At 42.3% G+C, this 14998-nt stretch overlaps 1 protein-coding gene across 4 annotated transcripts in view; it reads right to left on the bottom strand.

The window, feature by feature from the left end:
* sf3b3 (splicing factor 3b, subunit 3) overlaps positions 1–14998 on the bottom strand; it is a 40363-nt gene that overhangs the window by 4898 nt on the left and 20467 nt on the right. For all 4 annotated transcript variants that reach the window (XM_034141410.1, XM_034141411.1, XM_034141412.1 and 1 more), the window contains exons 16-23: positions 13635–13778; positions 11683–11805; positions 11366–11520; positions 8358–8532; positions 5119–5324; positions 2668–2824; positions 670–795; positions 24–236 (exon numbers count right to left, since the gene is read on the bottom strand). In XM_034141410.1, the coding sequence (XP_033997301.1) occupies positions 24–236; positions 670–795; positions 2668–2824; positions 5119–5324; positions 8358–8532; positions 11366–11520; positions 11683–11805; positions 13635–13778 (1299 nt within the window). The remainder of the gene's footprint in view (positions 1–23; positions 237–669; positions 796–2667; positions 2825–5118; positions 5325–8357; positions 8533–11365; positions 11521–11682; positions 11806–13634; positions 13779–14998) is intronic.

Below are 14998 nucleotides of genomic sequence, written 5' to 3'. Positions count from 1 at the left end.
GCGCTCCCCTTCCCCAAACTTACGATACTGATGTTCCCAAACTTGTCAGCGGCGGCCATGGTGTCGTAGTCGAGCAGACAGGCCGTGGTCACCCAGCGGGGATACGTGTCATCGGCGAAGATGATCAGCTGGTTCTCGTTGCGTCTGTAGCGGACCCAGAACAGGCTCTCCGAAACGTCCGTCACGATCACACGCTGGCCGATGGTGTGGATGCTGGTCACCAGGTTGGGAACGTGCTAAATTGGTGAGCAATAAAGCACACTCATTAAAGAATATTCAAAACACAAAAAATATACAAAGAAGGAAAATCTGTGTGTCTGTACACATGGTAAATTGGTAAGACATCCCTTTAAGACGTTACAATTATTGGGGAATATATTTCCCAATTTCTTTTTATTCCAAATGGGCTTTTAAAATGTATAAAAACAGCAATTAAGCACTTCTATTTGTAGCTTGGATGAGGAATGCGCTATATAAATGCAGTGCATTTAGCCATGAATAGATACATTTATTACTACCATCAGTACTCGGTGTTTATTTTTTAATCAAATTAAGTGATTAAGAAAAAAAAATTATGTTAACACTCCGTGATAAAAAATAAACGTATTGACATCAAGAGCTCAATGAAAACAGTGTGCACACGTTTGGGTTCTTGCCCTAATGCCCTACCTTGTTTTCACACTTGCGAAGCAGCTTCTTTTTTCCCAGGTCGTAGATTCTCAACAGTTTGCCCACTCCCACCAGGATGCGACCCTGGAATGGAGCAATAGCCAGAGGAACGTCCTCGACTGGTGTCTGCCAATCAAAACAAAGAATACATTAAGCAAAGCTTAATCAGATTATCAAGGCTCTGTGTAGTTGTTTATACAAACATTATAATGTAAACCACAGTCTGCTCTTTCACATTGTTTGTAGGTCCTGTCCATCAGGTCACGTTTTTGTGATCCGAGTAACAGATAAACTGCAGCATTCTTTCAAACGACACTCATCGGCCTGCATGACAACACTGTCATTCAACCACAGACGATAATGGAATCATTTCAGCAAATCTTGTTATGAGAAACCTTGCTGATGGACTCAAATCTGATATATCAAACTATTTGAGGGAAATAAATCTAAATTCTGGAATCTAACTCAAATACTGTGTTTTGTGTGGAGACCCATAAAAAGAACGGATATCATTAAACTAGGACAGTTTTTATTTTTACGGTGTGACTTTAGATTTATTTCTTAAGAATCAATAACTGCATTTTGGTAAATTATATTTCAAACAAAGTTACAGTGGTCACAAGTTAACATTCAACAGGGATGAGGTCTAGGGAGCAGAGGAGCCCGTTCAAGTCAGCAGTCGTTGCTTTTTTCTTCGGCCTTTCAACAGGCCCCTCATTACTTTGATGCATGTTTAATTGTCCTGCTGGAACATACGTCATGTCGTACAACGTAAAGCCAGAAAAGCCGGCAGGTCTGTGAAACAGGATGGAACTTCATCTCGGCCACTGATCCCTTACAACTCCCTCCCCCCAGAACGGAGGTGTTATGGGCTGCTGTGTTAACCTTCTCACATTGACTCAGATCCAACTGTGAAGGACGCATTCTTTCGGTGTGCCGGACTAAAGTTTGGATGTTTGGTACAAATGCTGGGAGTCACCTTTGAAGAGGCTTTCAAAAACTGCTATTCCATAAAGGCTGCAGTTCTAGTCGTTAAACTTTTTTTTGGCCTTTGACCAGCTCAAACTGCAATTTTTATTTTTTTTATTTTTAAACAAATATTTATTAAAGGGGCTTCATTATGCTTATTTTCAGGTTTTACATTTATTCCTTTGTCTCTACTGGGACATGTCTCCATGCTTTAATGTTCGAAAAGCTCTTTACTTTCTCAGATTGCCTGTGCTGCTGCACCTCTTTTCACCCTCTGTCTGAAACCAGAGCCCAGTCTGCTCTGATTTGTTAGATGGCTTAGCGCTCTCTCTTCCTCTCTCCCCCTCTCTCTCTCCTGACAGCCGTCAGTATCTCATGCAGCTCACTGATCCAGTAATGAGGGACCCGACAGTGAAGAATAAACATATTTATAACTAGTTTAGCTTGTTCCAGAGGTAGATAAAATAGCTAAGTGTGTTAGGTCTAACTCTTAGTGTGTGTTTTGCTCCGCTCACCAGTCCGTCACAGCGGGTGGAGCTGCAGGATTTCTGCTTCACACACACGTTGCCTACCGCTATTTTATTGTCTTTTTCGGACACCTTAAAATACTGCCAGACCGGTGAAGCCATTTTGGCGAGCTTGTTTTGCCGCGCACAGAGAAAAGTGTCATGTATTTTAAGTCATGTGATCGGCTCTCCTGATCGGCATTTATAGAGAGCACCGATCGGCATTTATAGAGAGCACCGATCGATCGGAGCATCCCTAGTTTTAACGGTGCGCGACAACCCACTTCTTCCCATGTCAGTGCTGCAGACCAAAAAACGTTCAGCTCTCAGTACTTTTGTGAGGTTTAATGCCCACTCAGCTGTATAAAGAGTTACTGCTGATGAACCTAGCATTCTCAGATTTTTGTCTTCACAATAAAATGACAGAGCAGTAGAGTAATTAATTCAAACAAAAAGAAAAAAGCTAAAGAAGTTTTGCTGTTGGCCTCTTAAATAGAATTTCATTTAAGCTCAGCCAACTCACTTTGTGCACAAACTCCAGTTTCTCCCCTCCGCTGATGAGCCGATAGGTGTAGATGAATCCCCCGCTCACTGATCTGGGGTTGAGGATCATGTCTCTGGCAACGCCCACCAGGACATACCAATCATCTCCTGTGTTGGGGAAGCGACACACTGCAACACTGGAACATATAAAACACAGGGAAAGAGGAGGTGTGAGATAAAGAATTGAACACGATGGAGAAGTAAGAACAATAAAAGATGTCCTACACAACATAAACATTTCCTTCTGTACCACTAAACATTACGATTTTGAGACTGCTACGAGGTAAGCAAAACTACAAGCCATCATGATATCCATTAAGTTACCACCGTTCAAACTAAGCATAGACAAGAAAGCAACAGAATAAATAAAATAAAACACTGCATTTGTGATTTTCGAGTTTGCTGAAAAATATTAACTGATCAGTAATGTATAAATCTAGCCAAATAAACATTAACATGTAACTTCAGAAAATGTGCCTATCAGGCTTCCTGTTGATTCCACACGCTAATAAGTAAAACATGCACATTTATGTTGCTGGAAGCTGACTCCTTTTGTGTTTACAATGTTCATACCATGTGGAGTAATTATTAACTGAACTTGTCAACATAGTTAAGACTAAGTGCTTAAAAAACTTACCAGGCAATTTTAAGTGCAAATATTTAAATTGAATCAAACTGATAAAAATGTTTAAAAAGATGGCAAAGTCTGCAATTGAATAAAACACTATTTCTGTAGCAAACATGTTTACTGTGGTCAGTGCGGAAAGGAGAGTGATCATTAACAGCCTCTTTCCTCAAAATACGGACAAACCAACTCTGTCTTTTGAGTTATGCAATCTGTCACCAGATAAAAATGAGATATTACATTTCAAAAGACTGTCTGGTCCTTTTTGGCCCCCCATAAAATGAAGAGACTGTTTGATTTAGACAGTTAGGAAGCACTCTGATGAAGGTTTATTAGATGCTGGGAGTTATGGAGCCTGACTCAATCAATGTGAAAGGCGTAATAAACAAGAGACAGTCCAGGTTCAGACTGTAGGCTTCATTACCTTACCCCCACCACACCCATACACCATTTAGGATTCAAAGCTATGATACAAAGTCATGCAAAACCTTATTTTTTCAGCCGTATGTTGGAAAGACTGTGGTTGATGTGAAACGCTGCTGTCAGGCACACAGCATAACAGCAACCACTCGTTCCCATGCTTGCTGCCCTTCAGTGGTGACCTACGACTTTTAGGGTTCATTATATGTTTTTAAAGCCTACATCTGTGACCTACCAACTCGGATTGCTGCTGGAGATCCTCCAGCGAAGCCCTACTAATCATTCCAAAATCTGGGTCAGTCATTAAAAGCTAACCAGGCTTTTTTCAGCTGTGGAGATCCCTGCCCCGAAGATCTTCGACAGACAAACTCGGCGACCTCTTTAAATATTTTCTCGAACCTTTTCATTTGGCTTCAGGCGCTTTCAAGTACTCAAGTACTTTTCCCAGGAATAGTTCCCGGAACTTTTATTTCCCCGGAACTATCTAGTTAATCGCGTTCACACCGGAATAAGTCCCTGAGGGAGGATTACGCAAATGAAGCCGCTGACGTCACTTATTCTTCTTCTTCTGCTTTGGGTTTACTGGCAGGCCGCAAACAACTTCATGGCGTATACTGCCACCCGAAGTCCCGGAGCCCCCCGGAGTCCGGGAGGCAGTAAATCACCAGAAGCGCCGACACCTCCTTATCACTCCACAGATCCCACGTTTTCTTTTGTGTTGCCATAAGTTAGTCTGTCTCCGTTGGTGCGCTGGGTTAATGCTAATGCTAATAATGCTAATGCGAGGAAATAAAATGGCGGCTTCACAAAAACGTTTCAGAGTTTTACGGGGCGTGGTTTGCAATTCGCCCAGCCAATCAGAAATTGGAACCTTTTTCTCCCATGAAAGTACCTGCTCTCTAGCAGGAACTGAAAAGGGGTGAAAATGTTCCCGAAAAAAGATCTTTTTGGTGTGAACGCAACATCCCAGGAACTATCGGAATTATTTCTGCTAAAAGTACGGGAAAAGTACTCCGGTGTGAAGGCGCCTTTTGATTAAGAGAGTGTGCGAATTGAAGCTGTTTAATTATATATTTAAGTTTATATGTCTTATTATCTTGTACGTTCAGCTTCGTTTTTGTTTTAATAGTAAAGCACTTTTTGGAGAAGTGCTATATAAATGAACAGTTTTTACGATTTATGCCGTTTTTTCACTGGCTGCTAACAGCACAGCCTTGTTGTTCCGAATGTAGCATTTTGAAGGAAACAAATAGGTTGTGATAGATCCACATTTTCAATCGTGGCGAGGACAACAGGAACCTAAAAGTCTCGAGCCCCGATGACACCTACCATACTGGAAATGTAAATACGACAAGACAAGTAATGTAACAAAATGGAGCCGCTCACCTGAACGCAGCTTCGTTCTGTTCCAGCTGCACCAGGTCCAGTGTTGTTCCCTGTATGGGGTTGATGAGCCGCACCAGTGAGGCCCACTGCCCTGCTCCGGCTTTAGGTGCACCAAAAATAGCTTCTGGGAGGTTCTCGTTGAGGAACGCAGCAGCCATCTCAGCGGCCAGTTCTCTTTCATCTTCACCAGCAGCCTCCACCATCTCCTGCAGACACAACAGCAACAAAGAACACAGACGGTCAGCTGAGGGGAAACCACTGTGTTCTGACCAAGTACAGCCAGTTATTTCCCACTGAAACCACCAGATTCCCACCATTTTGTATGAAAGAATAAGCAGCTACATGTTTGTGTCCTCTGATCCGTCAATTAATCAGCAACTATTTTTATAATCGGTAAAAGTAATTGACTATGCATAAGGACAAACAATTGCCTGTTTCAGCTTTTCAAGTGCAAGAGTTCTGCTGTTTAAAGAGCTGTGTGTGTGCGAAGCTATGAAGAGAGCAGTTGGTAGAAGTACACTGTGCGTTTAGTAAATGTGTCGGTAAACAAACTCCTAAACACCAAAGCCAAGTTCCTGTATCTCGCTTGAAAACTGATCATTTAGATTAAGGGTGTTAGCCCCGAAGCTAACAACAGCTCAGGGCTTCATCGTTTCAGAATACATGTGGGCACAGTTGGTTTAGAGTCAATAAAACTGTTCCAGAAATCTGATTTTTCTTTTCAAATTTAAATGATTAAAACACCCAAAACTAAATGTAACACACAGGTCAGTGCTTCTTCCCTGATTCTGTACACACAAAAGAGAAGAATGGTTCCAAGGTCAAACCTGAGTGCTGACCTCGACCTTTGATCTATCTTCTTAAACAGAAGATTCAGGTCTAGGTTTAACTTAAAAAAATACCAAAAAGGTGGTCTTAAAACTCAGTCTAGGAGGTCTCAGCAGTCCAAATGGTCTAGCTTACAGTGTACATCAAAAGTCTGCTGGAGACAGTAAACAATGTATCATTATTGTATGAGCCAGGTCTAAGATGATGGAGTGTGTATGTGTGTGCATCTGTCCAGAGACAATATATCATACTACTGGATCCATCATCTTTATATTTTTAATGCCAAATGTATGACTGTATGCTCAATGACTTTTTATGCTAAAAGGTGGTTCACCACTTTGGAAAAACCCATATTATTGACCGTTTCATACCATCATATAACTACTCATTGCTCTTCAGTTTGGAATGTAGTTTACACTTGGGATTAGGAAGTCTTCTTTTACAGACTCACACCAAGGTAAATAATAGGGTTTGTTTTCATTTGATTTAACATTTCAGCGGTGGGTGTTTACAAACTCAACTCGGCACAACTACTGAGATCTTTCCCGGGATGTCTCTGGAAGGACAGGGACTTGTTGTTTCTATGTATGAGTATGCTTTATAGGTGACAAACTGAACTGAGTGCTGTTCCTATTTCTGGGAGAGTTACTTGATATCAGCTGGTAGGCAGCAGAGTTTTTACACATGAAGCGCTAAACAGTGAGCAACTGTATGTGACGACTCAACAAGTTTAGGGTAAATAACTGTAAGGAAGAACTTCTGCTGAGTACAGTTTCGACTTATATACACTTTACATCGTTGAGGACAGTAATATCATACATATACTTTTTCTCTGTAGCAGGGGTAGATATTAAGGGGGGGCACAGCGCCCCTCCAAAACAATGGTAGGGGAAACACTGCTACTTGTACTACAACATTTGAATCATCAGTTCTTCCTAATTTTCCTCAATTGTTCATATTTGGTTTATTCAAATAATTATATTGTGGTCATTGTTAAAAAATGTCTGCTATTATCATTATTATGAGTATATTATTTGCATAATGCGCTTTCTGCCTTCCTGTCATTAGGAGTTAGACATGTAATGGCTATGTAATAGCCTAGATTAGAACCTTCATTATCCTAAACTGCTGGGACATTTCCCTACAGCGAATACCTTTATATTTTCTACTCTTCACTTACTTGTCAGCATAGGTCGGCATTGATGTACAGAGCCGACAGAAGACCTTGTTTATATTGGCATCATATCAAAGCCAACTCCATCGATCAAGCCAGTGTGGCTAAAACTTTCTCTCCCTCTTCTTCTCATACTCCCTGTCACTCTCCTTTAACTCCTCCGGTGACATTCTTTTATTTGAAGATTGTTTTTTGCCAGACGCTTGGCCAGTTACCGCTGGTATTAAAAACATTTTGGCGAATGGTTAGGTGGTGAAAGTCTGTCGTGAACAAGCGTGAACGGGAGCCTGCTCGCACTGCGCTCTACTCCACAGCAAACAGCTGTCTGCTTTTCACCCAACAACGACAACCGCCTCACGAAACGCTATGTTGTAGCATTAATAAACGAAACAATTTAATAAAATTGCTTGTCAAAATACCTATGCCACAGGACAAAACCATTTTTTTTAAAAAGCAATATTTTTAGTGGCCCGAGCGGGCAAGTGCAAAGTACGTTACACTTCTGGGTACATTTGGGTGCATTTGCCATATCTCTGGAACCCATTGGTCGATTTTGATGATTGACACTTTTGAACCGATAGAGCCAATAGAATCGAGGGAGAGTTCCTAAATCCATCTAAACATTTCCATTGAGGAGTGAGAGTGATGCGCACGCAGTTTGCCCAAACCCGAAAGCTCCGTTACACTCTAATGAAAAATAGGTTTATTGCCATAAATGTTATGATGGATTATCAGTAATCATTTCAAAGGGACACGGAGACATTGGATTAACCTTCAGCAGCGTTTATATGCTTTTAGATGCCCTTGAACACAACTTTTGATCAGAAAACAGCAAAGGTAAGACGTATTTGCCGTTTTGGCCCCGTAAAGTGAAGTTGTGTGTTGTCTTTGCTGGCTTTCGCTGCCGTGAGTTTTGGTCGCACAGTGATGATAGTTATACCATTGGAATCTGTGGAATCTCAGCTTTCATATGATATCTAGTTTGTGCAGATAGCATGAAGTATAAAATATCGCTACCGTGAGTTATGTGCTTAGTGCTAATTTAGAGGCTTGGCGTTACCCTTGTGTTTCGTTTAGCTAAAAATGGTTCATATCGTCAGTTAGTTGAGTTTCTTCCCGTTAAGTGGGTATGACACATTAATAGGTTGTTAAATGTTAAGAAGCCCCGCGACACAGTTTTGTGAATATAGTTGCGTTTGCCCCCGATTAATCCTTTGATTAACATTGCAAATCTTACCTCAGCCATTTGTTGCTTCCTCTGGGCTTTGGTTGCCTCGGTGTAGGCATTGTGGTCGGTCTCGATCAAAATGAGGTTGTTGGTCTCCGGGTGGATTACAAACTTCCTCGGAGTGTACTGCAGAGGAAAGGCCACCTGGTTGAAGACTGCTCCCAATTTCTCCAAAGCCAAGATTCTGCAAGACAGATGAGGAGAAGGGAGAGACTGTTACAGATCCTTTTTAACTTCAAGGGTACAGCCGAGCTACGAAGTTAGAACCATGCTTCTCCACTAAACTGTCCCACCCAACATTTATTTCACAGGGCAACAAATTATTCTGTTAACTGTCAAACCACATCATAACACTAGGTAGAGGAGTAGTACATTACATTTAATTTAGGCTGGAGCCACACGAGGACGATAAGGCAAACGGACCGAAATCTATATCAAAAAAGTATTCTGTCCACACGCAATAGGCACCAGAAACGTGTCCGTTCACACGAGACCGCTCGAAAGCGCTGGAGACGCTGTAGTACATATGCCAGGCCTGTAAGTGGCGCTGTACTCCTGCCACAAAAGCAGCGAAGAAGACTTCCCGCCATGGTTGCCCTTCTGTTTATTCTCCGCTGTGGACGCTCTGGCTCTTTTTTTCCCTCCCCGAGGCAAGCGTTTGCTCCTGCTGCTTTAATTCAATGCAATCCCTCCCCGTCGAGGCAAGCACTGTAATTCTCTCCGGTTAGTCCACCAGCAGATGAAAAACACCCACCTCTCCGCCTCTTCCAAGGGACGAGGGGACCGTGCGGCAGAGTTTCAGTTCCGGACAAAATTAGAAAAGTGCCGGTCAAAGGTCTTCTTTGTTATTTATTGAGCTTTAAAACAAATTGATAACGACTCTATATAATAATATAAGAATAAAAAACGGAGCCTCTCTTTTCCTCCCCCTCTTCTGACAGCCCAGCAGCTGATCTCTGATCAGGAGAGGTGGGAGAGGCAGGGCTATTGCTTCAACATTATCAGGAAATGATCGTATAGGTGTAAACACGGAGCCGTTTGCCCCCCCAGAGCATTTCGTTTGCAGATCTACCCACCTTGGGACCCGTTATCGTTATCGTTTTATGCGTTTCCATGTTGGCCTCGTGTGGCCGAACCGTCTATATGATAGAGAACTGTAGCGGATATGACCGTTAAGGCCTGGACACACCAATCTGACAACAAAGAACTGACACAGACGGACCCCCGACTGTTGCGTCGCCTCGCGTCTCCTGCGTGTTGGCCATGTGTCGCACTGGAACACACCGCAAAGACTTCAGCCGACGGCCAAGTTGCACGTACGAACTGCGCATGCGTGAGTGGCAATAACTCTCCTTACCAGCAGGCGGCGGTAGTGTGTATTAGTCATTCAAAAGAGGCAACAACCGGAAGACAGACTGCGTGATACACCGAGAGAAGAAGAACAGACTGCGTGATATAAACAAACAACAAATAGCGTGTGCATTCCATTTTCACTCTACAGCGAGAAGCTCATGGGGCTTTCCCGAACCTGTGTCGAGAGCTGGAGTTAAATGAAATCTCAGATTTGCCTTCTTAATAGTTTGTTTGGGTCCCTCACTTCCGTTTCATTTTTGATTGTTTGTCATGTGATTTATACTATTTGTGTTACTGTATGTTCAATAAAGGTGTATTTTTGCTAAATCTTGAGACATTGCCACTGTATGTACAAGGCAGGGCTGATTTTTGGCATAGGGGCGCCAGATCTGGGGGGCGCTGCGCTGGTAGCTCTGGGAGGGGAATAAACATTTTTGACCGTTGGCGCTCATCCTCATTTTTGGCCTTGATGTAACAACATTCATAATTAAGTAAATGTAACACCCTTTTCACCCCGGTTACATTTTTAATTTGCCCTACGATGGGCGCTGTAAGTGATGAAAGTGGGGGATGTTGGCTTATCAGGCGCCCGCAGCTCACAGCCAAAGTGTGAGCGTGGGAGAGCGAGAGAGGGCGCACCGGTACCGGCGCTGTTGTTATTAGAATCTGGTGCTAGCTGCGCTAACGGATATAAGAAGTAGATATTTTTCTACAACCAGGGTGGAGGAGAGCTCTCCTGTCAGACTGAGAGGCTCACACTCTCTGAGTGTTTAGATAGTTAATTTTAGTCCAAGTTATCTCAGTGGGTCTCAAACAAATATGTGTTTACAAATTATGTAAACACATATTTCCAAGGCACTCCTTTATAATTATTAGGATAAATAAAAACAGGTTTGAAATCATTACAATGTATACTTAGCACAGATCGCGTTCACACCGGAATAAATTCCCTGAGGGAAGATTACGCAAATGAGCCGCTGACGTCACTTCGTCTTCTTCTGCTTTGGGTTTACTGGCAGGCCGCAAACAACTTCACGGCGTATACTGCCACCCGGAGTCCCCGGCCGGAAGTCCCCGGAGTTGGGGACTGGCTTCAGTAGAAGCTGAAGTCCCAGCAGCGTCTACTGAAGCCTTCCCGAGTAAATCGCCAGAACGCCGACACCTCCTCATCTCCACCGCTCCCATGTTTTATTTTGTGTTGCCATAAGTTAGTCTCTCTGCGTTTGTGCGCTGGGAGAATGCTAATGCTAATAATGCTAATGCGAGGATAATGAAATGACGGCTCTACAAAACATTTCAGAGTTTTACGGGGCGTGGTTTGCAATTCGCCCAGCCAATCAGAACTGGGGCACTTTTTTTCCCCCAGGAAAGTACCATCTCTCAGCAGGCACTAAAAATGGGGGTAAAAGTTCCCGGGATTAAGTGCTCTTTTTGGTGTGAACGCGACATAAGGGGTACTAACGGAACTAAACGCGAAAAGTACGGTGAAAAGTACTCCGGTGTGAACGCGCCTTATGACTCCATCCTAGGGGAAACACTGATAATGCATATTTTTCTGCATGTCATTTCTCTTGAACTTACCAAACATCTAAGAGACCTTTTAAATAAGTATGACAAATAGGGCTGCCTATTCAAACAGGTCTACCTGCAGTGTATATCCATACCTCAGTGTGTTGGTGGAAATGGCGACGATGCCTTCAGGGCATTGCTCAGAGGCAAAGCCAGAAGCGTACTCCAGAGTCTCGTATGACAGCGGGGTCAGATGGAAGCGCGACTGGTACGAGTAGCTCAGCCAGGAGCGACTGGACATGGCCAGAACCTGTAAGCGAGAGGAGACGATTTCCAATGATTCACATGAATGGAAACAGATTTACCAATTCTTAAGGGGTTAAAATGCACACCGATTTATGTATTTTATTATGTTGGAGCTATATCATCATCTTTTGTGTGTGTGCGATGATTGTATGTTAGTATCACATACAGCTTCCTGCCCCTGCATCCTGACTCTGAAGAGCTTGACGGGTCGGGACCCCAGGTAGCGTGTTCTGGTGTCTGACAGGTCGCCAGTCACTGGATCCAAAACAGTCCTCAGCAGCACGCCGTTCTGAGAGAAGGGATCAAACAGACACAAAGATTACTAGATGACATGATCCAGATACCGGCTTATAAATTCAAACAGATGACATTAGAGCAGATCTCGGATTGTGGGTCATGTTTGAGCAGAGCTTCTGATTGATGTCATGGGTTGTTGTAGCTATTTTTAGAACAACTATAGACAGGGATGCAAACTCATCAGGTATGAAAAAGGTGACAAGGATTCGAGGCCCGAGCCCCCCGAAATATCGGCTTTCAAATGAGGAATAACAGAGGATTTTAGCAGTCAGAACAACTAAAGCAGCAGTGTTAATAACAGAAACGCCAAAGAGTCACATCTAATAGAAATGTATAAAAGCATTTATTTTAATTGTGTAGCAGTCAGTTTATAATTTTGGCAGGACTGTTGAGCATTTTGAAAATGTATTTTCATGCCTCTGTGCAAGGCTTAGTCTTTCTATCTTTATAGCCACTGGTGTAAAGTAACTAAGTTCATAAACTCAAGTACTATACTTGGGTACAATTTTGAGATACTTGTACTTTATTTAAGTATTTCAATGTTTTGCTACTTTGTTCTTCTTCTCCTCTACAGTTCAGAGGTAAATGGTGTACTTTTACTCTACTACATGTATTTAATACCTTTAGTTACTTTACAGATGTGGATGAATGATGTGAAATATAATCAAGTGTTAAATCAGACTTTAGTTCCACCTGGAGTAAATTCACAAGCTACCCTGCAGTATACAAAGTCATTCAAACTAGCTGCACCTTTACCAGCTTTGAGAACACTTTAATGATCAATCATTATAAAACATATCATATATATTATTCTGAAATGGACCAATCTGCACAATGACTACTTTCACTGTCGCTACTTTAACTATATTTTGATGATGATACTTTTCTACTTTTACTTGAGGAACAAGTAAAAGTTATTTTACTGTAACAGAGTATTCCTACACTCTGGTGCTTCTACTTTTAATCAAGTACAAGATCGGAGTACTTCTACTTTTACTCTAGTACAAGATCTGAGTGCTTCTACTTTTACTCAAGTACAATATCTATATTTATACCACCTCTGTTTATAGCCTATGAAAAAAACTATTAGAAAACGAAGGCTAAAGCTAACGTTAGCAGATAGTGACAATGTATGCTAGTTAGCTAGCTCAACGATTCATTAAATAATATTGCGACAGAAAAACTTTTCAGTGCACATCACGCTCTGCCGCTCCGACAGGGAGCTCTGCTCTGAACACCTGAACGGCCCGTTCTAACAGCTGTTCACCAGCGGTCCAGTCTGTGCCACGGTGACTCCGGACCGCACAGTTAATATTAACGAACGCACCGTAGGTAATGTAGCTGCTGAAGCTAGACCCTCATCCCGGAGCAGCAGAGCCTTATTATACATCCATGAGCAGAGCCGACAGGCAGGAAGACTCGAGCACACAGCTCGCGCTCCATTATAATATATAAAAAAAGAACACCATGCGTGTCATGATGGCACATAACAGCTCGCGGCCGCAGATTACTCCGGGTCCCAGACCCCCCCCATACCACAAAAATATTTTATTTGCAGAGCTACATGAATCACACAAACGACCTATTTTGGATTCAAAACGGCGAATTTCGCCGAAAGGTGACAAGTTTGCATCCCTGTATAGAGGATTGGGTTACATATCCCTATCCTATACATTAATAAAGAATGCAAAACTGTTTTTTCTCATGAATCTATCACTAAGTAAAAGATCAGTCGGAGCTCACATTAAGAGTGGATATGATGGGTCTTCTTATAGGGGTTTTGATAAAAAAAACTGAAGATTTGTAAATGAGAAAGCATACCTGGAGCCCTATGTTGAGGTAGAGGAAGCCGATGGTTCCCTTTTCTCCGAGTTCATCCTGTTTCTCCACTCCTCCCATCTCAACAATACACAGACTCTCAGGCTGGGCTGGCAGGGCCTGCATACTCAACGGCTGGAGGCAGTCCTGAATGATGAAGATTTAGAGGGTTAAGACCATTTCAACACACAAAACATTCTTGTTACAGTGCATAAACGTGAAGGTTTTTTTTCTTTTCTAGGTGGTATGGACATTAGCCGCGTTCACACCGGAGTACTTTTCGCGTTTAGTTCCGTTAGTACCCCTTATGTCGCGTTCACACCAAAAAGAGCACTTCATCTCGGGAACTTTTACCCCCAATTTTAGTGCCTGCTGAGAGATGGTACTTTCCTGGGGGAAAAAAGTGCCCCAGTTCTGATTGGGTGAATTGCAAACCACGCCCCGTTTTATTATCCTCGCATTAGCATTAGCATTCTCCCAGCACACAAACGCAGAGAGACTAACTTATGGTAACACAAAATAAAACATGGGAGCGGTGGAGATGAGGATGTGTGTATTTAGTGCCGGCACTAAATACGGCAAAGTACTTGGTGTGAACGCGCCTATTGGAAATTAAGCTTTCTGCAGTAACTTCTATTCAGCAACTGTGTGCACCCTTTTAATATTCAAGCTGCACCTTTTGAAAACAATTATGTGTCATCATTCAATAATTCTGTCACCAAAAACACTGAAACACTAAGTAACACTTTCACTAAAACATTCCCTAAGTAAGCAAAATTGTTCAGGTGCTTTGAGCTGGCATTAATTATGAAGTTCATCATTCTTTATTATTTCATGGAAACTAATCTTTCATTTTTAATTTACAACAAATTTGATACACTTTATCTTTTAGGATCCAAGATCCACCAATATTTTTGAATTATCCGAAATTGAGCCTACAGAGCATTACAACGTTATCTTTATAACATCCACTGCAAAGATGTTATTGCCCAATACATCTCCAATGTTTAAAATGTTATTGTCATGGTAGATGTAGCTTGGTATATCCCAGAATTGGGTATTATTTGAACAAGCTTGGATATTACTTGTTGTTACTGACCTGAGAAGAAAGTAAACAAACTAATTATGGCAGGTGGGGATTCATGTCAATAATCAAAGAAGTAATGTGGCTTAAAACCCAATAGCCGCATTCACACCGGAGTACTTTCACCGTACTTTTCGCGTTTTAGTTCCGTGAGTACCCCTTATGTCGCGTTCACACCAAAAATCGTACTTAATCTCGGGTACTTTTACCCCCATTTTTAGAGCCAGCTCAGAGAGCGTACTTTTCTGTGGGTGAAAAGTGCTCCAAAAGTGCCCCAGTGCTG

The sequence above is a fragment of the Trematomus bernacchii genome, unplaced genomic scaffold, assembly GCF_902827165.1.
Source record: "Trematomus bernacchii unplaced genomic scaffold, fTreBer1.1, whole genome shotgun sequence".
NCBI lineage: Eukaryota > Metazoa > Chordata > Actinopteri > Perciformes > Nototheniidae > Trematomus > Trematomus bernacchii.
This window is presented reverse-complemented; position numbering and strand designations above follow the sequence as displayed.